Source organism: Oncorhynchus tshawytscha, linkage group LG11, assembly GCF_018296145.1.
Source record: "Oncorhynchus tshawytscha isolate Ot180627B linkage group LG11, Otsh_v2.0, whole genome shotgun sequence".
Taxonomy (NCBI): Eukaryota; Metazoa; Chordata; class Actinopteri; order Salmoniformes; family Salmonidae; genus Oncorhynchus; species Oncorhynchus tshawytscha.
This window is the reverse complement of record NC_056439.1, coordinates 29,465,370-29,489,180: the sequence shown is the minus strand read 5'-3', so window position 1 is coordinate 29,489,180 and position 23,811 is coordinate 29,465,370. Positions and strand designations below refer to the sequence as shown.

At 43.5% G+C, this 23,811-nt stretch overlaps 1 protein-coding gene across 7 annotated transcripts in view; it reads right to left on the bottom strand.

Annotated features, from left to right (window-relative positions):
- Positions 1 to 2,975: 2,975 nt before the first annotated feature.
- Positions 2,976 to 23,811, bottom strand: part of LOC112261688 (kinesin light chain 1) — a 47,819-nt gene continuing 26,983 nt past the window's right edge. For 3 of the 7 annotated variants that reach the window (XM_024437232.2, XM_042329999.1, XM_024437233.2), the window contains exons 6-17: positions 18,474 to 18,702; positions 17,277 to 17,364; positions 16,651 to 16,752; positions 13,291 to 13,464; positions 13,045 to 13,144; positions 12,759 to 12,811; positions 12,262 to 12,329; positions 12,062 to 12,170; positions 11,659 to 11,823; positions 7,609 to 7,739; positions 5,943 to 6,009; positions 2,976 to 5,037 (exon numbers count right to left, since the gene is read on the bottom strand). In XM_024437232.2, coding sequence (XP_024293000.1) covers positions 4,972 to 5,037; positions 5,943 to 6,009; positions 7,609 to 7,739; positions 11,659 to 11,823; positions 12,062 to 12,170; positions 12,262 to 12,329; positions 12,759 to 12,811; positions 13,045 to 13,144; positions 13,291 to 13,464; positions 16,651 to 16,752; positions 17,277 to 17,364; positions 18,474 to 18,702 — 1,352 coding nt within the window. In that variant the 3' untranslated portion in view covers positions 2,976 to 4,971. Of the gene's footprint in view, positions 5,038 to 5,942; positions 6,010 to 7,608; positions 7,740 to 8,398; positions 9,206 to 11,658; positions 11,824 to 12,061; positions 12,171 to 12,261; positions 12,330 to 12,758; positions 12,812 to 13,044; positions 13,145 to 13,290; positions 13,465 to 16,650; positions 16,753 to 17,276; positions 17,365 to 18,473; positions 18,703 to 23,811 lie in introns of those variants that run through there. The other 4 variants (XM_042330000.1, XM_042330001.1, XM_042330002.1 and 1 more) reach the window with 4 other exon arrangements.

Below are 23,811 nucleotides of genomic sequence, written 5' to 3'. Positions count from 1 at the left end.
ATTTATTTTCGGGTGATTTCTATTTTAGTGATCATTTTTTGTCTGCTGATAGTTGCTTCAGGGTTAATGAGCCTAAGAAGGCTGTAGGATCAGTCCAACTGTTGTTTAATTCTGATTTATATTGATTTTCATAAGGCTTTTAAGAATTTTATTAATAGTGTTGTTTCTAATTAAAGCATTTGTATCCTTATCTTTTCAATGTATAACCAGTTCATCGTGTATTCATGTTGTAAGGGCTGCTAGGTGTTTACCAGGTTTATTTGACATTAAATAGTATGCTTTATTTGAGTTTAACCTGTAGTTGTTGGCTCTCTTCAAAAGTAAACTATCATATTCCTGCTTAATTTCCGACATTGTATTTTCTTCTACCTTGTAAATAATTATTTATTTATTTTCTAAGATAGTGATTTGTTTTTCTTTAATTATTAATTTCTAACTTGGATTAAATTATCATTCCCCTAATGTATGCCTTAAAAGCATCCCAAATTATATCTGTCCTCTATGTCTACATTTGTAATGGTAAAGGTCTTTTATTTTTTCGTTCATTTATTTGATGAATGTCTGGTCTTGAAGATACACTGTTCATTCTCCATATCCTGTCAGTTAGTGTACTTTCTGTTGCTGTAACTAAGCATGATACCCGAGAATGATCCGATATTACTATGTCCTGGATTTTTTAAACTCAGTATATTGTTGAGTGCATTTCTGGAAATAAAAATGTAGTCACTTACTGAATCGATTTTCTTATAAAAATATATATAAACAAAGGAGTAGTCTTTTGTTGGGAATAGTAATTTCCAGGTGTCTTGTAAATTATTTGTAGAGATTACATTTTTCAGCCTCTTTGGAGGCTCCTTAAATTTGCCTTTTTTATTGCTATGTCAGTTGCCGAATGTGTGATTTAGGTCTCCTGCTAAAATAATAGTTCCTTTCTGGGTTTGATATACTGTAGCTTGAAATCTAACTAAAAATTTATAGCTAAAAAAGTGTAACTCTTGCAGGAAGACCACAACTGCTTACAATCTCTTTAAATGTTCAAGAATCTTATGCTTTTTTTTGCCATCATGGAGCCCGTGCAGATTCCATGTAATATGTTGGAGTTGTTGGCATTTACTTAAATAGAATCAAAGTTAACCTTGTCTGTTCCGTCCATCTTTGAAGAATCAGATAAACTGTTTTATCAGACCTGTCAAAAGAGCACGGTGAACATCTCATGGATATGGGAGTCATAGTATGAATACATAGTTATTGTATACATTACATATATAGAAAGTGTGAATAAGTAGGCTGAGCAAACATTTACAGAGGACACAAAAAAAACATAAAGCAAGTTCTTTGTACTTTGAGGCACTGTGCCTTTTTAGGGCTTTTAAGCGCCAACTCCACTCCTAATGTACCAAAGGTCTGTGGGTTATGTCATTGTAGATACATTGTAAATAAACACTGCGTTTTTTTACAGTAAACTTAACATGTGTAAATATTTGTATGAACATAACTCTTCGATGACCATGGCAGAACACTGACATTCCTGTCTTGCGGGAAATCACGCACAGAACGAGCAGTATGGCTGGTGGCATTGTCATGCTGGAGGGTCATGTCAAGATGAGCCTCCAGGAAGGGTACCACATGAGGGGGGAGGATGATGCTGTGACACACCACCCAAGACCATGACGGACCCTCCAACTCCAAATCGATCCCGTTCCAGAGTACAGGCCTCGGTGTAACGCTCATTCCTTTGACGATAAACGTGAATCCGACCATCACCCCTGGTGAGACAAAACCGCGACTCGTCAGTGAAGAGCACTTTTTGCCAGTCCTGTCTGGTCCAGCGACGGTGGGTTTGTGCCCATAGGCGACGTTGTTGCCGGTGATGTCTGGTGAGGACCTGCCTTACAATAGGCCTACAAGCCTTAAGTCCAGGCTCTCTCAGCCTATTGCGGACAGTCTGTGCACTGATGGAGGGATTGTGCGTTCCTGGTGTAACTCGGGCAGTTGTTCTTGCCATCCTGTACCTGACCCGCAGGTGTGATGTTCGGATGTACCGATCCTGTGCAGGTGTTGTTACTTGTGGTCTGCCACTGCGAGGTAGATCAGCTGTCCGTCCTGTCTCCCTGTAGCACTGTCTTAGGCGTCTCACAGTACAGACATTGCAATTTATTGCCCTGGCCACATCTGCAGTCCTCATGCCCCCTTGCAGCATGCCCAAGGCACATCCACACAGATGAGCAGGGACCCTGGGGCTCTTTCTTTTGGTGCTTTTCAGAGTCAGTAGAAAGGCCTCTTTAGTGTCCTAAGTTTTCATAACTGTGACCTTAATTGCCTACCGTCTGTAAGCTGTTAGTGTCTTAATGACCGTTCCACAGGTGCATGTTCATTAATTGCTTATGGTTCATTGAACAAGCATGGAAACAATGTTTAAAGCCTTTACAGTGAACATCTGTGAAGTTATTTGGATTTTTACAAATGATCTTTGAATGACAGGGTTCTGAAAAAGGGACATTTCTTTTTTTGCTGAGTTTACATTGGAGACTGCCACTTAAATACTGTTGTCAGTGTGTAATACCTTGTTAATTACATGTAAGTATAGTGGCTGGTGGGGCTCTACTTGGGGAGCTTGGGTCCACCGAAAGACTGAAGTGAGATGAGTGGAGGCACCACACATACTTCAGGGAAGTGTCTGATGTACTCCCGGCCACCTCATCCCAAACAATCCACCTGCATTCTAATATTGTATATTTTTTCTATTTGTTCAAGACTCATTCAAGATTTTAGATTCCCTAAAACATGATCACTTTTGAAGTGTTTGTATGATGATTACAGATAGGGTATTTCATAGTCGTTGGATTGAATGAAAATCCTGTAGGGGGCGCTGAGAGAACAATAATTCTCCTGTGTTTCTCCTTCCTCCACTGCCATGCTCTGCTCCGTGACCATGCTCATTTATCAGACCAAAGAATGATAGAGAGACTAAGAAAAACATTTGTATAGTTTTATTCAAACAATTTATACCATATAATATATTTTCTCAGGACAAACAGTTCACCACAGTTCAGGCTAAAGGGATCCAGCCAGCACAGCAGTCATCCTAAGGGAAAGGGGCTGGAAGTTTGGATAGTTACCAATTGTGTTCCTATTGCCAGTCTAGCCCAGGACATCTCCAAACATACTCAAGCCCAACCCCAAACAAAAAAAAGTTAACTTGGACAGTCTGGTGCATTGACTGTGTCACAAATAATAGGGTGATGTCATCATTAACATTTCCCAGCAGTGTTTCACTAGTTCAGGGCGTGTTGTCCTTCTCCATAATTCTGTGCACCACCTCAAGTGACTCAGAAGCTGCGTTCACACTGCCAGACTAATTCTGATATTTGTTTTATTTACTGGTCTTTTGACCAATCGGATCAGCCCTGAAAAAGATCTGATGTGATTGACCAAACTATCAATTTGTGGAAAAAAGGTCAGAATTGGGCTGCCTGTGTAAACGCAACCATTGTATCACTGCTCATAGGATTACTTGCAAATTACTCACTACCCCATGGTTCCCTCTGCTCATGACAACTTGCTTGTTTATCATAAAAATAGGTCCTGTTCCTTGAATAGTGTAACCGGTCTGGTCAATTTAACCCTAATTAGTAATGTTTCACCCCTCTTTAAGTCATCCTGGTGAGGGACTGGGGAAGTTCCTGGGCCTATGATGTCTGAAGTCAAATGTAACAGTCACCTTCCTTACATAAGAGAACGCTATCACACATCCCCATCAACAGACCACATTAACAGTCCACCCAACAAGCAATCCAAACCCATGTTAGTAGGATCATGTCTGTGGACCTAAAAAAGGCACGCTTCGGAAACGAGCAAACGTTAACTTGAAAGTTTTGAGAACAAAGTAAAACAATGTAAATGTGGGAGTGACAGCAAGTCCTATAATGGATCAATAAAAACATTTGTTGAAATTTTTGGTTGGATATTTAATCTAATGAAGTCCAAGTACTTCAGCTTAATTTCACTCTTTATACATAGTCTTACTCTTGATTCATCATTCAACATACAGAAACAGATTGGTACAAATTAGTAAACAATGTCTTTACTCCAGATTGTAACAATATTTTCATGCTATTACTGGAAAATGCATTTGATTGTAACAGGTTCTTGTGTTAAATAACTAGTGCAGTCAGTGTATATCAAAACTAGCTTCGCTAGCCATCTTCTGTTCTGTGACAATCCTGAGAAATCCACCAGATATACTTAATGTGCCAACAGAACGATCCTGACTCATAACTTCACATACATTTTGAGCAGTCTCTTGAAATTGCAGTAACATCATGAAACTAGAAGCAGAGCTATCCATTTCAAGACCTCTGATACAAAGAAATAAGATTCCCCAGATCAGCATAGGAAATAAAATAAACCATAATTTACACAACCCAAATGTAAAACATAAAACTTAATACAACAAGCACATCTAGCACTTCAATAAGAACACACAGGACATCAATTTGGATGAAAGGGGGTAAGACAGCAGAGTTAAGTACCCTATTGGGACCTCCTGAACTGCACACATATTCCATTCAAGTGATTTAAGATACGATTTAGATCTGTGGAGGTAAGGTAGGACAAAGCAACCACACACACAGAAAATACAAAAATGAACATTCTCTCATTTGAGCACTTAACTATAAAATATAGGTGCATACTTACATCCACACACACGCATTTACACTTGACTTAGCGTTATACATTTGTCATTCATTATAACTAATCTCATGTTGTTCGACATATATTGATAGAAAAAAAGAGAAAACATTTCAATGAAAACACCTAAGCAAACCAGTGATGAGATCAAAGTGCAATGAGATTGTGAAACCTACGTACTGCAGCCAGCTGTATACCTACAACATGGAGGGGGTTGTTTAGGAGACTGACCCCATGACCTCTGTCACTTCTCCACTGGAACATTCTGAGTTCCGACCTTCAATGCGCCAGGTCAGTGTGGCTGGAGCTCAGGTCACGACTCTTTCTCAGATGATTATTTCGCTCCTAGAGTGGGCAGCAGAGAGGGCATAGGGTTCAGAATAGGTTGAAGAACTAAAGAGAAAGTTCATGTACACGGTCCACATCACAGACAAAATATCCTTCACATTTCCATGGAGAAAAGGTCTGTTTTGCTTGAATATGGAATACAGACATGAAGGGTTCATGATTGATTACTGTTGAAGTATTTGGGGGAATGTAGTATACAATATAAATGAGATGCCAATATGCTGAAATCTGGTGCACTACTGTATTCTGCAGTGACACCCTTATCGTATGGTAGGTTGGCAGAACCAATATCCCACCATGTAGAATGGTACCATGGTCCAGTGATGCATAGTCTCAAATAAATCCAGTCAGATTTATCGTGGTGAACAATCGATAGCAGTCAATTTATAAAAGGATTAACATTGGAGTCAATTCATGTAGAACGTTGCAAGTAGAATTTTGAATGGTTGCTGTTGATCATCTGGTTACAGACTACTATACAGGGTTCACCTTAAGTCTAATTTCCTCATTGCAGCCACATAAATAAACTGTCAAAAGGTATCATTACCTTTATCACTACATTATCACTACATCTACCGTGCACATCATTCATTACTGTGAGTTGTGACTAAGGGGTTATAGATTAGTGTACACACAAAGAGAAACATGTTAGTCATTACATTAGTGACCAGTTTCTGAGATGACTGCACAGGTGGACAGGGACAAGGGACAGCTTGACCACAGATCACAACCAAGAGGACCATTGGGGAATTGTTGTTTCATAAAGTCTCAGAGAGTAGTGTGTAAGAAAGAGGGAGGAAGATGAACACAGGGGATGGTGAGGGAGAAGAGACCCAGAAAAAAAATGGGGAAAGATTGAGTGACGTGAAAGATGGAGCGAGAGAGACAGTTAGGCTCCTTACTTGGTAGAGGTCTCCGGTAGCCTTGTCCACCACGTTTAGAACACCCAGTGAGCTGGCTCGCTTCATGCTGCACCCAGAACAGTGGCATGCAAGGAGATGTCAGTGAGAACCGGGTTGAGGGGTCAAGAGTGAGGAGAGGGACATGTGGCCCATGAAGATGGTATGTGGATTAATAACAAAAATGAGACTCCCTCACGGGTTAGTTTCCTCAGACAATGCCCCGACACAAATACATAAAGCCATCTCTATGAGCTAAATCATAACATATGGGTTAAAGGACACACTTAACAAAAGTTGAAGAGAGTGTGACAACAAATTGATTAAAGGGAGTAGTATTTGGTGCCAAATTCATTGAATTCTATTGATACAGCGCTCTACTAGATTAGAAAGGTCATCATAATGGGGTTAAATTGTAATTGATAAAGAGTTAGGAATGTTAAAATGGTCTGAGGGATAGAAAGAGCAGAAGAGAGGAAAATGAGTCAGAAAACAGAATGTCAACAAACAGATGAGGCATGCAGTAGCCATTCACTTTTATTAGTCAGAAATAAAAACACAGCATAGATATGTATTAGAATAATAAAATAAAATGCCCATGCAGACAAAAATAAATTCACCAAAAAAACTCTGATATTTGCACCTTGTTTTGAAAATGTAGTTTAAAAATTGTGAAAAAAGGAAAACAAATAAAATATGGCTTTCATATGCAGGCATTTCAAAGCAGGCAATTAGTAGTAGTTTGGTCATCTAGAGCTCTTAATCATTCTTTATTTAGTTCTGTCTCTAGGCCAGATTGTCCCTCACAGCTGATTGAGAGTACTCTGTGTACACATGGCCGCGGGAAGTTGTTTTGTGTTGTGCGTGTGTGAGTATTTTTCTCCGCTCATACAGGAGTAATAATGGCCTAGTTCACTATTTTTGTGGAAAAACAATTATTATTATTTTTAAAGCAGATGTTACTTTTTATACAAATTATAAGGACATAAAATAGAGAAGCTCACTGCTGACTGAGGCACTAGGAGTCAGAGTCCTCTGTAGTTTCAGAATCAGTCCGACTTGCTCTGCCTGTCAGCTCAAAGCACTTCCCTCACTGGACATATCCACAGAGGCAATGTAGTCTGGAATAGTACCCTGTTTCTAGAGCGTGACATTGAGCCAGTAAAAGTCTGTACCAGTCACAGTATGTGGCATTCATAGTGTATGAAAGTAAAAATGCACAAGTAACAGGCTCTTGAATGTGTTAGTTAGTGCAACCCCCAGTGGTTCATTAGCTGTGCCAAACAGGACTCAGAGTTACACCAGAGTTAACCCACAGCAGAGTAGAGATCCCTCCAGAAGCAGGGTGGCTTAGTCTTTTCTGGGGCTCCCGAGTGGCACAGCATCTCAGTGCTAGAGGAGTCACTACAGACCCTGGTTCGATTCCAGGCTGTATCACAACCGGCCGTGATTGGGAGTCCCGTAGGGTGGAGCACAATTGGCCCAGCATCATCTGGGTTAGGGTTTAGCTGGGGTAGGCCATCATTGTAAATAAGAATTTGTTCTTAACTGACTTGCCGAGTTAAATAAAGGTTAGATACAAAAAATATTTGTTGTATTTATAACCTTTATTGTAACCTTTATTTAACTAACTGTGCATGAAGGGGTCAAAGGTGAGGAGAATAGTTACCCAGAGTTTTTGGGGTCCCACTCCCGTGTGCTGCCGCCCTTCAGCTTGCGGACCAGTTTCTCACTGCTGCGGCGAATAGAGGCACGGAGTTTACTGAAGGAGCCACTCCGCTTCAGAGAGCCGGAACCGTCCTGATGAGAGAGGTCAGAGGGTTACTTTCACACTCACATCTTGCATACACACAGATAGAGACAAACATGCATGCAGAGTTGCACACACCCCCACACTCAGTACAGATATGCACGCACGCACACAATCAAAAGAGAATTGGCTCAGCAACTTCTATTGTCTGCATATGTGATGGACTGTGCATGTGCTTGTTTTTGCATGAGCATCCGATTAGACTCTCTTGAGACAAAACATGTCGGCCTCATCCGTGCGCTATTCAGAAATGATGCTATAAAGAAATTAGAGAAGCCCTCCAAAAACATTGTATAAAGTTATGCTCACAATAGTTCTCTTGGGTCAACAGAGCAGAGCAATGTAAATTCCTTCTAAAGGTTTTCATGCTTTATTCATTCAAGGTAGCAATATCCATCCTGCTATGTTTGATCAGATCTTGAAGTAACAGCTTTTCATCCTCTGTGGTTATTCACACAGCTCTGACCCCTAACCTCTGACCTGTCCACTAGGACACCACCATGGAGAAGAGAAGGAAAAGGACGGGTCACTTTACCATGGTCCCGGAGTTGACCTCTACCATCAAGATTTAGACACACACACACACACACACACACACACACACACACAAAGAGAAAGAGAGAGCACACAAAGAGGCTACAGGCAAAGATGTGGGTGAGCAAAGACTTACGTTTTATTAGAAGTTAAGAGATACATACTATAAGAAGCACAGACAGGACAGAGTAGATTAGTAGGAGCCATGAAGAGAAGTGTCCAGATTCCACTCTGCAGAGTGAGGCATGTCCCACTCCTCTGTCCTATACCCCCCTCTACACTCCGAATCCCCTCCCACCATCTGGCTCTGTATACACAGGAGCTGCATTGTCTTCTGACACTCCCTCCTGATCAGGACATGACAACACCGTTAAGTTTGACATCAATAGGACCATATGGAGCATAGGATCAAACACTACTAAAGAAACTCGACAGCAGCCTAGAGCCACCACGGTACTCTGAGGGAGCATACAGGATGATGATCATGCCACCAACTCATAGAATTCACAGTATGTTAGTTAAATCACTACGAGCAAAAGCAGACCGGTATGCATCATTACTTCTAGTAAATGCTAGAAACGCAACACCACACACACCCTACTGAGAGATAGAACAGATAGAGTGAGGAGACAGAGTATTTAAGTACAGCAAAGAGCAAGATAAGGTAATGGCAGGAGGCAGAAGTGGCTTGGTTTGGTTCTGAGACATAGAGCCCAGCCCCCCTGGTCCCATTGACAGTGGATAGGAGGATAGAACTAGGGACAGCTTGGCCCAGTAGAGTCACCAGACAGACAGCCCAGAGGAGGAGAGAAGAGCCTGAAGAGAAGACACAACTGCAAAGCTGGAGGGGTGGCAGGCGAGCTGGCGTCCGTCATGCAGAAGACAAGTACTTAGAACCACAACAAGGCATCTGGGATTATGCCTGCCGGTCAGACAGGGTGAAGAGAGGGAGGAAAAAAGAAAGAGAGAGGGAGACAAATTAAAAGGAATACCAAGAGAGGCAGAAGAGGGTATTGAAAAACAGAGATGAAGATGAGGTAGAGTAAAGTGAGAAAATGAGGAAGAGAAGGAAAGCAGAGCATGTCAGACAGACAGCAGAGGTCAGCCAGTGTTTCCCCTACAGAGACAGTATTTCTCCAGGTAGGGCTGTGGCGGTGCTTTACAACTGCAGAAGGCATCAGCGCTCAAAATTAGCAAAAGCTAAAGAGATTTATAGGGCAAAGGAAACTATAAGCAACCACACAAATCCAGGGACCAAGGGTAAAGTAAAAACAGTAGCCTAAAAACTAATTGAGGAGTGAATTAAATCAGTCCTTATGGCACTTGAATCCCTTATCAAGTGCATCCAACTGATGCAAAGGCAGCATGGATTTGGAATTGCTCATATGACCTCAGAGCCTAAATGGTCAGTTAAAGTATCTCTCAATACACTGAGGTCCTAGCCAGTATGAGCTAACCAGTGTCCTGGTCATGATGGTAAATTCAGTAGTTGTGTAATTTGGAAAGTGAATGAATAGAACTATAGTTAATGAATATAACAGGCTAATTTCAGCCGATCTAAAAAACTGTGAAGTTAATCCACAAAACAACCAACAATGTGACTATAACCCCAAAATAAACTAAAACAACTGCATGTGTGTTCTAACCCAGTTAGGTTTCTATAATAAACATGAGTCAATTCCCTGTACAAAGCCATCAGCCATTTTCCACTGCCAAGTTCAGAGGACCTGAGGCTCATCCATGGGCAAATCAAATCAAAGCTCCGGAAAACCCCAAAAAGACAACAAACAAAAGGAAAATAGGACTAAAGTGGGTGATAGAACCCACCCAAACAAAGCAGAAGTGAAGGGGGTATTCTTGGAGAGATACTGTGTCTGGGGAACAGTCTGTCTTCTAGCACACTTAAATCATACTTACACACACAGTAGTACAGGTTTTACTCAGAGAGGAAACAACAAGTTAGCCCACCACAGCACTGTATGCACAGACAAAGGGATGCAGACAGTAAATACACACTCAGAATCAGCTAGAATAATGGGACAGATTGTACAGGTTGAATGCTGTCCCACCACTCTGACTGGTAATAACCTGCCACTGGATGCAGAGAAAAAGACAGCAGGGGTACTGTATCACAATCATCATACATGTTTAAGTCTGTCCATCCATCCTTACCAGTATGTACTATGTGTGTCTGACAGAGGTTTCAGCACTACACGCCCCACACACAATGGGCAGGAGAGGCACAGAGTACAGACAGTACAGTAAACACAAACACACATGATGAAAGTGTCAGAGGGACATTGAAGATGTACAGTACAGAGCCCACATGCATCAGTAGTGATGAGAACATGAATGAGTCACCATGGCGACAGAGGTGTTGTTTAACACACAGGTTAGTGTCTGACTGAGACAGTCCGATAGGTGAGCAGTACAGTAGAGAACACAGGTTACGAATGTGCCTGAGCCCAGTCTCCCCGGAGCCTTGAGCTGAGGGCAGACCAGGCAGGCAGGGGACTCCAAGGAGGAGATGCTGATTGGTTGTCTTGGGCACTACGGCTACTGTTGCTATGGGAGCAGGGCAGTTCTGAATAGCAGACTACAGCAGAGAGTGTAGTGTGATTTGCAAACATATGCTGTGACCAAGAGGACTTTACTGCAGTAATCGGATAGAGCCAGTGAGAATAGCATACAGTTGTCAGACTAATGCATGGAAAGGACGAGTTTGTTGTGTGCAATATACTGTTTGCTGAAAACAAAATAGAACCATACAAAACATATGGCTTCTATACTAGACACAGTAACTTGCTGGCACAAAGGTCTGATAAGTAATTGTATGTAAGCAGCTGGAGTGTTCACTCAGTTGAGGACTATAAGCATGAGTGTAGACTAGAAGCATGAGTGTAGAACAGAGGAGGTGATTATAACTACAAACTGGCCAGACAGTCAATCAGCATTATAACCTTAGCTATCACACAAATAATATGGAGTCATATAGAATCTAGGACATTTACCACCAAGGTTACCACTGGCAACTCAGTCCTCATCAAATAATTGACAGGTTGTAGAGGATATGCACTTTAAGAGTAGGTAAGAAATAACTTTAAATGTTCAGTAATATCCTCCTTGACAGAAGCCACTGTTCACTGCTCATTAGTAGATTAAATAAATCATCAATTGTAATGTATAATCTTAACATTGATCATTTCTAGAGACGTTTTCAAAGCAAATTGAGAAATCAGATGAGATATTAATCACAAAGCCAATCATATCAAATATTTTCCATCCCAATTGGGCTTTTCTCTAGGAGGATCTAAGGGGTGTGTTTGTACCCCTTCCTACTCCCTGTGTGTGGCCTGGGCTGTGTACTGTACTTACCCCGTTCCACTCCACGCTCATACTCACTTCCTCGCCCCCGTCCGGGCCACTCTCATACTTGACCGTGGCGTCGGAGGTCAGGCTCTCACGGCTCCACTGCTTCTCCCGCGCCTCTGGCTCACTCAGAACATCCGCCACACGCTGTTTGTGCACCGTGTCCAGACCCTGGCCATGTGGACAGGAAACACACACACACTCTCAGTGATCAACATCGCATCATGTGTTGGATTTTGTTATGGATTGGTTTACAACAGATGAAAACCAAGATCTGCTAGTATTTCAGTTTAGACAGCTGGACCAACGATTCTCCTCCAGTCTGTTCACATACCCGGTTTCACATGACCCTGGGCTGGCAAATCTATTATTCAGGCAGGTAAGTGGCAGAAGAGGACAGTGGTCACACCTGTTTTCTGGAACGCATAGCGGCCTCTTCTAGGGTCTCTGCCGCCTCAAATTTACCCTGCCGCTTGTAGAGGGCGCCCAGGTTCTTCAGGGTGGTGGTCACTGTGGGGCTGGGGCAGACATTATAAACACATCATGAACTAATGTAATCACATACAGGACCATAGGCATACCACTATAGTTTCCATACTTAATACTGACCTGTCTACTTTACAGGCTTTGTACCAGCCTCCATACTCTCCGAACGGGGAGCCGTCCTGCTGCTTTCCCTAGAGATGAACCACCACATCCATCAGTTGTCAGGATTTAAGGACTTGAAACGCTAATGACAGAAATCTACCACCATAGTAAAATGGTTGGTCATTAATTAACAGCCTAAATATCCCAGCTAATTCTTGACAAATGACACGGAACCATGAAAGGAGATTTGGATTACATCAGATATGAAAATATGAAATTAAGCTGATTTGAGAGATCGTTAATGCGGCACCAAAATACATGAGTGTTTAGAGGTGGTAAATTGAGAAATTACGGTCGGTCACGATTTCTTCTTCGGCCGTCTAAATCGATAAACACTTTCCCCTGTCAGTTGTGAAAGTTAATCCACAGCATCAGCAGTGACTAATACCATGGTCCTTAGTGAAAGTGGACTCTCCATCATCCACACCACACATACACACACACACACTCTCTCTCACCTTGCTCTGTTCCTCTCTCTCCTCCGCATGCATCCAAATGGGTTTGTTCTCATCTGCAGTCAAAGACAAACAACAACCAACCATCAGACACACGCAGGTCAAAATAAAATATTGACTGACATTCAGGCAGACAGCAGGGTATGGTCTGGCTCAAACCATTAGAGCATTCAACTGAAAGGTCATTGTTGTTTTCAGAAGCTTTTCAACTAAAATGATGACAGCAGCGTGAAAACATTCACCTTTACATCAAACGACAGACGATACTTGATTGCTGTGTGTGTCTTACCGTCTACAGAGCCAAACTCCCTCTCATGTGCACGGGTAAGGATCTCTTTGTACAGAGTTTCAGCCTGCTTGAACTTCCCCTGCTTCAGGTAACAGGACGCCTGTGAGAGGATGAGAGAGACCGAATATGAATATGTAAGAATATGACCTTCAAAACGTCAGAAACTCTTCTTCTCATAACTCATTCTAAAATGTGCGGTCATCACACAAAGCCAGTGATCTCTTAACCCCTATGTGACCCTCTCACCAGGTTGTTCTTGGTCTTGGCCACGTTGGGGTCGTCAGGGCCCAGTTTGGTCTGGTAGATCTCCAGGGCCCGCTGGTAGTAGTACTCCACCTCCTCGTACTTGCCCTGGTTCTGACACAGCAGGGCCAGGTTGTTCAGCTGCTTGGCCACATCTGGGTGGTCCTTACCCAGAACCTGGGCAGGAGAAGATGGGGGGAGGCCATGTTAATATAACAAAAACAGTGAGTAATAAAGCAAGAATGGTTCACGCTAATCAAAGCGAAAGGATGAAAAGGGAATAATTATAACAACAGAAAGAGACCCCATCACCATTACTTTGGATAGAATAATAGTCTCAGTTCTGTCCTTTATGTGATCTGGCTGGACCATTAGATAGGTGGGTGAAGTCAGAGCAGAGCTGGTGGAGAGGAGAGGTATCATTAAGGGGTTGGGTGAGGAAGGAGGACAGAGCTGAGGGCTAACTCTGTCTCTCTGACTGACTCACTGAGAGAAAGACACACAGAGACTGGGAGTTAGGAGTGAGAGGCTCACTGCTCATTAGCAGAGAAATTATGATCTTCCTTCCCTCTATACAGTGAGTGACAGAGGCCTGGGTTGGAGAGGCTTGCTAATGAAATCAAATCAAGTTTTATTTGTCACATGCGCCGAATACAACAGTGAAATGCTTACTTACAAGTCCTTAACAATGCAGTTAAGAAAATACCAACAAAAAAAAGCAAGACATAAGAATAACAAATAATTAAAGAGCAGCTGTAAATAACAATAGCGGGGCTATATACAGGGGGTACCGGTACAGAGTCAAAGTGCAGGGGCACCGGTGTCGAGGTAATATGTACATGTAGGTAGAGTTATTAAAGTGACTATGCATAGATAATAACAGAGAGTCGCAGCAGCGTAGAAGGGGGGGTGCAATGCAAATTGTCTGGGTAGCCATTTGATTAGCTGTTCAGGAGTCTTATAGCTTGGGGGTAGGTGTTTAGAAGCCTCTTGGACCTAGACTTGGTGCTCCGGAACCACTTGCAGTGCGGTAGCAGAGAGAACTGTCTATGACTTGGGTGACTGGAGACTGACAATTTTTAGGCCCTTCCTCTGACACCACCTGGTATAGAGGTCCTGGATGGCAGGAAGCTTGGCCCCAGTGATGTACTGGTCCGTTCACACTACCCTCTGTAGTGTCTTGCGGTCGGAGGCCGAGCAGTTACCATACCAGGCAGTGATGCAACCCGTCAGGATGCTCTCGATGGTGCAGCTGTAAAACGTTTTGAGGATATGAGGACACATGACAAATCTTTTCAGTCTCCGGAGGGGGAATAGGTTTTGTCTTGCCCTCTTCACAACTGTCTTGGTGTGCTTGGACCATGTTAGTTTGTTGGTGATGTGGACACCAATGAACTTGAAGCTCTCAACCTGCTCCACTACAGTCCTGTCGATGAGAATGGGGGCTTGCTCGGTCCTCCTTTTCCTGTAGTCCACAATCAACTCCTTTGTCTTGATCACGTTGAGGGAGAGGTTGTTGTACTTGCACCACACGGTCTGACCTCCTCCCTATAGGCCGTCTCATCATTGTCGGTGATCAGGCCTACAACTGTTGTGTCATCAAGAAACTTAAAGATGGTGTTGGAGTCGTGCAGTCATGAGTGAACAGGGAGTACAGGAGGGGACTGAGCAAGCACCTCTGCACGCACCCCCGTGTTGAGAATCAACGTGACGGATGTGTTGTTACCTACCCTCACCACCTAGGGGCGGCTCGTCAGGAAGTCCAGGATCCAGTTGCAGAGGGAGGTGTTTAGTCCCAGGGTCCTTAGCTTAGTAATGAGCTTTGAGGGCACTATGGTGTTGAACCCTGAGCTGTAGTCAATAAATAGCATTCTCACATAGGTGTTCCTTTTGTCCAGGTGGGAAAGGGCAGTGTGGAGTGCAATAGAGATTGCATCATCTGTGGATCTGTTGGTGCGGTATGCAAATTGGAGTGGGTCTAGGGTTTCTAGGATAATGGCTTTGATGTGAGCCATGACCAGCCTTTCAAAGCATTTCATGGTTACAGACGTGAGTGCTACGGGTTGGTAGTCATTTGGAGGTAGTCTCTCTGACTTAGACCTGAGAAGATAAACAAAAAATGCTCGATACCGACCATAATGAACACTTAATCGCAGGCATTTTGCTGATATTGTTTATTATGATAAGTAGACTATACTAGAGAAGTTTTAAAAGAAATACATTTACTAATACGGGTGATTGTTAATGGGACAATTGACGGCTACAACCATCAAACTAGTAGTAGTAGTTTAAAGGATCATTTAAAAAAAACTGTAGTGCAGATTAATACTATAAACTTATCGTTCTGTTTATCGTATCAATTCAGGCAATTTATTGTGATTTTTGTCCATGTCGTCCAGCTCTACTCTGATTGACGGTTTCTCTCTGAATTATCAATAGCAACCTGAATGTATACAAGTCTCACTCCCCCTCTCTCCTGTGAAGCTTCAACGTGGATTTAAAGGGTTTACTGTTAACATCATTAGAAGTATGGGATTTCAAAAAGGAAACAACTGCTAGGTCTAGATGATATATTGAGAGAGTTTTATTGAGGAGTGCTTCTTTGAACTCCAGACCAGGCTAGTGCATGTTACTGGGGAACTTTTCAGAGAGTCCCTCCCTCCTCCTCCTAATCTTCATCCCTAGGGATAAACCAAGGACTGAGGCAGTTCACACAGTGGGAAAAGCGCTTGCTATTAAAAGAGAGAACTGCAGGAAAATTCCTCCTGCATCAGCAAAGCCTTCTTCCTTCCTCTGTTGCCGAAAGCTGGGTGGCATATCTCTAAGCTCAAGAGAGAGCTTTATCATCAGTTTAAGAAGTGGAGAATATAAATAAAATGTCTCCGCTGTCCTTAAGCTCTAGCACAGACGACATCACAGAGGGAGTAGACGTGTCATTCTTAGCACAGAGGGAGAATGAGAGGAAAAGGCACAAAGGGAGAGAGTGAAACAGAAAGGGAGATGGATAAATAGAGACACTGCACTTTGCATCTCCAGGACTGCTGAGCTTCTCCTTTATAAGCATCCCATTTTGTGCAGCCAAAAATAATGAACCCTCCCAGGACTTAACTCTCTCCAAAGTCACAGTTCCTCTGAACAACACAAAGCTATAGGGAGGCGGGAGTGAATGCAGGGGAGAACATATAGACAGAAAATAAGTTTTAAAAGTTGTGTTTAACTAAGAGGAAAACTTTCGAAGGAACAGCAAAGTTCTTTGAAACTTGAGCAAGATATATTTGGAGAGGAGCGGGAATCAGGAGCGTTCTGCAGTGTTAGCACTCCATTCCCACAATGCCTTGTAGTGACCAGCGCCCTCTGACCCACCTTCTCCCGGATCTCCAGAGCCCGCTTGCAAAGTGGCTCCGCCTCTTTGTACTTCCCCCGTTTCCCGTAGAGCACGGCCAAGTTGTTGAGTGTAGCAGCCACCTGACACACACACACACACACACACACACAGAAATAGAAAGAAAACACTCTTAGGACAGCCTTAAATCATCTGTGCATGTATAATTGAGTGTCCACAAGGCTCAACCACGGCAGCAGAGTGCAACTGATCTGGTGAATTTAACCAATTAGAGGTGTAACCGACAGATGAGAGGAAGACAAAGAGGGGAGGCACGAAGTGATTACTGCTATTTAATTATATCCCAATCAGCAGGATGAATCTCCACCACGTGCATTTCACTCAGACCACCAGACCACTGAGACCACAGAGGGACCCACAGTGACCTTTGATTTAGACTAGGGTGGTCTGGGGCCCACATGTGACAGACACGAGGGGGTGATAGAGAGCCTAACCTCTCCTGCTCTGAGTCTGCACTGAGGGAACTGGAGGTCCAGGGAGAGTCAGAGACACAAGCCTGTTGAGGTCGGCACAGTTAGTGGACCTTCCTGGCTGGCTGGTTACAGAAATACTGCTGAGACACAGAGTGATGAGAAACCACACTCACCGCTGGATGGTCCCTGCCCAGAGTTTTCTCCCTGATCGCCAGAGCGTCATTCAGCAGGTTGGCTGCCTCTTTGTATTTGTTCTGGTCCCTGATAGAGGAGAGAGAAAAAGAGAGAGGACTCATGGGGCATGTTACTGTGGTTTCTCTGACAGTGAGGCCTATTACCACAGGGCAGTGTTGTAGTACTTGAGTCCAGGACTCTGACTTCACTCGGACTAAAGTCGTGATTTTCATATTGTTGGAAAGCTACTTTTAGCACTACCAAGGGACTCAAGTATAAATGATTCGGACACCACGGACTCGACCTCGAGGTTTAGTGACTTGACTACATCACTGCCACCGGGTCTCAAGTACAAGTTTGACAACATTGGGGATCATAACCAAGTCTCTCCCCACATAAATAACCATTTTGTCCAACACAACCCTTTGTTATGGACTAATGTTTTGTCTTGGATAGACCCATATTAAGTATTGTCAGGTTTAAAAACATGCATTGCAATCAATGATTCTTCCCATTTCCCAGAACTAGCAGCTGACAATTCTTACTATACAAGCTGACATCTTGTCGAATCAGGATCAAACATACACCAAGTGTACAAAACATTAGGAATGCCATAGACTGACCAGGTAAATCCAGGTGAAAGCTATGATCCCTTATTGATGTCACCTGTTAAATCCACTTCAATCAGTGTAGATGAATGGGAGGAGACAGGTTAAAGAAGGACTTTTTGAGCCTTGAGACAATTGAGACATGGAATGTATGTGTGCCATTCAGAGGGAGAATGGGCAAGACAAAAGATTGAAGTGCCTTTGAACAGGGTATGGTAGTAGGTGCCAGGCGCACCGGTTTGAGTGTGTCAAGAACTGCAACACTGCTGGGTTTTTCACGTTCAAAAGTTTCCCATGTGTATCAAGAATGGTCCACCACCCAATGGACATCCAGCCAACTTGACACAACTATGGGAAACATTGAAGTCAACATGGGCCAGCATCCCTGTGGGAACGCTTTCGACATCTTGTAGAGTCCATGCCCCAATGAATTGAGGCAGTTCTGAGGGCAAAGGGGGTGCAACTCAATATTAGGAAGGTGTTCCTAATGTTTTGTACACTCAGTGTATATTGACTATAATTGATCCACAGCCAATACCAACCACCACGACCCACCTCCCCACCCCAGAGCCCCTTCCCCAGGCTGACCTGTAGACCAGGGCCAGGATGTTGAGCATGGTGGCCACGTCGGGGTGGTCGTGTCCGGAGGTTTTTTCCAGGTCCTCCAGGGCCTGTTTGCAGAGGGGCACGGCCACCTCGTAACGGCCCTGGGAGGCGTACTGGATCACCAGGTTGTGAAGGGTCCTGAGGCGAGCCGGGATCTCATAGCCACCCTGCTGGGCGGCGGCTGCTGCTGCACTACCGTGGGGCTGCTGGACTGGAGACACACAGAGGAGGGGGATGGGCGAGGGGTTAACATAACATAGACTATCCACACACACACGCACGCACGCACACACAAAATTACTGGTAGAGTGGAGAAACTGAGACACTGTACAGGCACATATGAAGTATGTTGGGTCGGGAAACCATCCAAATGTCTCATATCACTGCATGAGAGATTATGTGAAAATATGTACGGTTGAGGTGTGTGTGTTATAAGCAAGAGGTCTGGAAACCACCTGATTGGGTTTCTCATTCGAGGCCCACAGCTCTGTACTGACTCTGAAGGAGGGCCAATGGGCTGAAGAAGCAGTGGTCCTCTGCAGTAATAACCCTCACCACCACACCCAAAGTACCAAAAATGTCTCCAGTAACAAATGATCCCAGGTGTTCCATAGAGCTAAGACTGTTTGCAAGTTCGCGACAGGAATGACAAATTCTAATTGACAAGCATGGAAAAGCTAGGGCTGGCACAATTACTGTGTAACCGACGGTTATGGATGAAGACCGTCATGAAATAAAATAACCGTCAAAATAAATATATACACACAGGGTCATTCAGAAAGTATTCACACCCCTTGACTTCTTCCACATTTTGTTGTGTTAAAATTGATTAAATTAAGATTGTGTGTGTCTCTGGCCTACACACAATACCTCACAATCATTTTTAGAAATGTTTACAAATGGATTAAAAATGAAAAGCTGAAATGTCAATAAGTATTCAGCCCCTTTGTTATGGCAAGCCTAAATAAGTTCAGGAGTTGAACATTTGATAACAAGTCACATAATAAGTTGCATGGACAGTGTGCAATAGTAGTGCTTAAGATGAATTTTGAATGACTACCTCATCTCTGCACCCCACACATACAATTACAGTATTTATTAGGTCCCTCATTTGAGGAGTGAATTTCAAACAAACATAGATTCAACCATAAAGACCATAGAGGTTTTCCCATGCCTCGCAAAAATGGGCACCTATTGGTAGATGGGAAAAATGTAAACAGCAGACATTGAATACCCCTTTGAGCATGGTGCAGTTATTAATTAAACTTTAGATGGTGTATCAAAACACCCAGTCACTACAAAGAAACAGGCGTCCTTCCTAACTCAGTTGCATGACAGGAAGGAAACCGCTCAGGAATTTCACCATGAGGTCAATGGTGACTTTAAAACAGTTACAGTTTAATGGCTGTGATAGGAGAAAACTTAGGATGGATCAACAACATAGTTACTCCACAATACTGAACTAATTGACAGATTGAAATGAAGGAAGCCGGTACAGAATCAAAATATTCCAAAACATGCATCCTGTTTGCAACAAGGCAGTAAAGTAATACTGCAAAAACTGAATACAAAATGTTATGTTTTGGGGCAAATCCAATAAAACACATGACTGAGTATAACTCTCCATAATTTCAAGCAAAGTGGTTGCTGCATCATATTATGGGTATGCTTGTCATCGTTAAGAACTTGGGAGTTTTTCAGGATACAAAAGAAACGGAATGCAGCTAAGCACGGGCAAATTCTGTCTGGTCCGATGAAACCCGGTTCCTGTTGTGTCATGCTGATGGCAGAGTCAGGATTTGGCATAAGCAACATAAGTCTATGGCCACATCCTGCCTGGTGTCAATGGCACAGCGGTGGTCTAATGGTGTGGGGAATATTGTCCTGGCACACGTTAAGTCCCTTAATACCAATTGAGCAATGTTTCCATGCCCAAAGAATTCAAGCTGTTCTGGAGGCAAAGGGGGGTCCTCCCCAGTACTAGATGGGTCTACCTAATAAAACGGCCTTTGAGTGTATGTATATACAGTGCCTTTCGGAAAGTATTCAGACCCCTTAACTTTTCCCAGATTTTGTTCCATTACAGCCTTATTCTAAAATGGATTAAAAATAAATCCTCAGCAATCTCCACACAATACCCCATAATGACAAAGTGAAAACAGGTTTTTAGAAATGTTTGCATATGTATTAAAAATTAAAAACAGAAATACCTTATTTACATAATTATTCAGACCCTTTGCTATAATTGAGCTCAGGTGCATCCGGTTTCAATTGATCATCTTGGAGATGTAACTACAACTTGATTGGAGTCCACCTGTGGTAAATTCAATTGATTGGACATGATTTGGAAAGGCACACACCTGTCTATACAAGGTCCCACAGTTGACAGGACCCTGGACACAGCCGGGGGAGTATCATTGTAACATTGTGGCAACTCGTTGGACTAGTTAACTGTAAGGTTGCAAGATTGAATCCCCAAGCTGACAAGATAAAAATCTGTCGTTCTGCCCCTGAACGAGGCAGTTAACCCAACGTTCCTAGGCCGTCATTGAAAATAAGAATGTGTTCTTAACTGACTTGCCTAGTAAAATAAAGATTAAATAAAAGGTGAAAAAAAAAAAAAATACAACTACCAAATTGGTGTCCAAAAATACTGATTGTTATGAAAACTTGAAATCGGCCCTAAATAAATCGGCCATTCCGATTAATCGGTCATCCTCTACTGGAGACCTGAAAATAGCTGTGCTGCAACGCTCCCCGAACAACCTGACAGAGCTTGAGAGGATCTGCAGAGAAGAATGGGAGAAACTCTGCAAATACAGGTGTGCCAAGCTTGTAGAGTCATACCCAAGAAGACTGGAGACTGTAATCGCTGCCAAAGGTGCTTCAACAAAGTATTGAGTAAAGGGTCTGAATACCTAAATCTAATACGTTTTTTAAATTAGCAAACCTTTTCATTTATTTATTTATTTTTACAGTTTTTGCTTTGTCATTATGGGGTATTGTGTGTAGACTGATGAGGGGGGAAAAACAATTGAATACATTTTAGAATAAGGCTGTAACCTAACAAAGTGTGGAAAAAGTCAAAGGGTCTGAATACTGTCCGAAGGCACTATATATTTCTATTATTTTTGTGAGGAACGAACAGCTAACTGAAGACGGGACTGCCGGGCATTCGTGCGGTTGAGCCTGTTCTGGTTGTGTCACGTTCGTCATAACGAGGAGACCAAGGCTCAGCGTGAGATGAATACATTCTTCTTTACTTAAAACGAAGAACACCTAACAAACAAAATAACAAAATGAACATGAAGCCATAAACACAAGTGCTGACATGCAACTACACATAAACAATAACCCACCAAATCAAATCAAATTTTATTTGTCACATACACATGGTTAGCAGATGTTAATGCGAGTGTAGCGAAATGCTTGTGCTTCTAGTTCCGACAATGCAGTAATAACGAGCAAGTAATCTAACTAACAATTCCCAAAAAAAAACTACTGTCATACACAGTGTAAGGGGATAAACCAACATGGAAAATGGCAACCTAAATAGGATCCCCATAAACAACTGCCTCTGATTGGAAACCAATTCAGGCCACCATAGACCTTCATTTACCTAGACATACTAAAACCCAATAGAAATACAAAAAACACTAGACAGGACAAAAACACACATACCACCCTCGTCACACCCTGACCTAACCAAAATAATAAAGAAAGCAAAATTAACTAAGGTCAGGGCGTGACAGTACCCCCCCCAACGGTGCGGACTCCCGGCCGCAAACCTAAACCTATATGGAAGGGGCTGGGTGGGCATCTACCTCGGTGGCGGCTCTGGTTCTGGACGCCGCCCCCGTTCTTTACACTGAGTCCGCGCTTGTAGCACTGACCCGTGGATCATTGTCGGAGGCTCTGGACTGCGGATCCTCGCCGTAGGCCCCGGGCTGGGGACCCTCGCTGGAGACCCCGGGCTGGGGAAGGTCGTTGGAGGTTCCGGACTGTGGCCCGTCGTTGGAGGTTCCGGACTGGGTACTGTCGCCGGACGCTCTGGACTGGGTACTGTCGCCGGACGCTCTGGACTGCCGAGGCGCACTGTAGGCCTGGTGCGTGGTGCCGGCACTGGTGGTACCGGGCTGGTGACACGCACCTCAGGGCGAGTGCGAGGAGCAGGAACAGGGAGTACTGGACCCTGGAGGCGCACTGGAGGCATGGTGCGTGATGCCGGCACTGGTGGTACCGGGCTGGTGACACGCACCTCAGGGCGAGTGCGGGGAGGAGGCACAGGATACACTGGACCGTGGAGACGCATTGGAGATCCAGAACATAGAGCTGGCTCAATACATCCTGGCTGGATGTCCATTCTAGCCCGGCAAATGCGAGGAGCTGGAATAGAATGCACCGGGCTAGAATAGCGCACTGGAGACACCATGCGCATCTCTGCATAACACGGTGCCTGACCAGTTACACACTCCCCACGGTAAGTACGAGGAGTTTGCTCAGGTCTCCTGCCTGACTCAGCCAATCTCCTCGTGTGCCACCCCCAAAAAAAATCTTGGGGCTGCCTCTCGGGCTTCCATGCGATCGTTGCTGTTCCTCTATTCTCCTGTATTTCTCCTCGTAGTATTGCCGTTCCGCTTTCGCTGCCTCTATCTCCTCCTTAGGACGGCGATACTCCCCCGGCTGTGTCCAGGGTCCTGCTCCATCTAATACCTCCTCCCAGGTCCATTTCCCCATTAAGCGCTGTCCCTCCTTTTCATGCTACTTGGTCCTTGTTTGGTGGGTTATTCTGTCACGTTCGTCATAACGAGGAGACCAAGGCGCAGCGTGAGATGAATAGATTCTTCTTTATTTAAACGAAGAACACTAAACAAAATGAACGTGAAGCTGTAAACACGAGTGCTGACATGCAACTACACATAGACGATAACCCACAAAACCAAAATGGAAACCTAAATAGGATCCCCAATCAGAGACAACGATAAACAGCTGTCTCTGATTGGGAACCAATTCAGGCCACCATAGACCTACATATACCTAGACATACTAAAACCCCATAGATATACAAAAACCATAGGCAGGACAAAAACACCTAGAAAAAAACTAAACCAACCACCCTTGTCACACCCTGACCTAACCAAAATAATAAAGAAAACCAAAATAACTAAGGTCAGGGCGTGACAGGTTGTCAATAGTTAGCACAGCCACAAAGTCATGATTATGGCTAAACTCCACCTATTTATACAAAGGAACTTCTTAAAACACAAAGGTTTTAGAACACCACAGGTTTTTCTTGATTTTACTTTTTCATACATTGTAG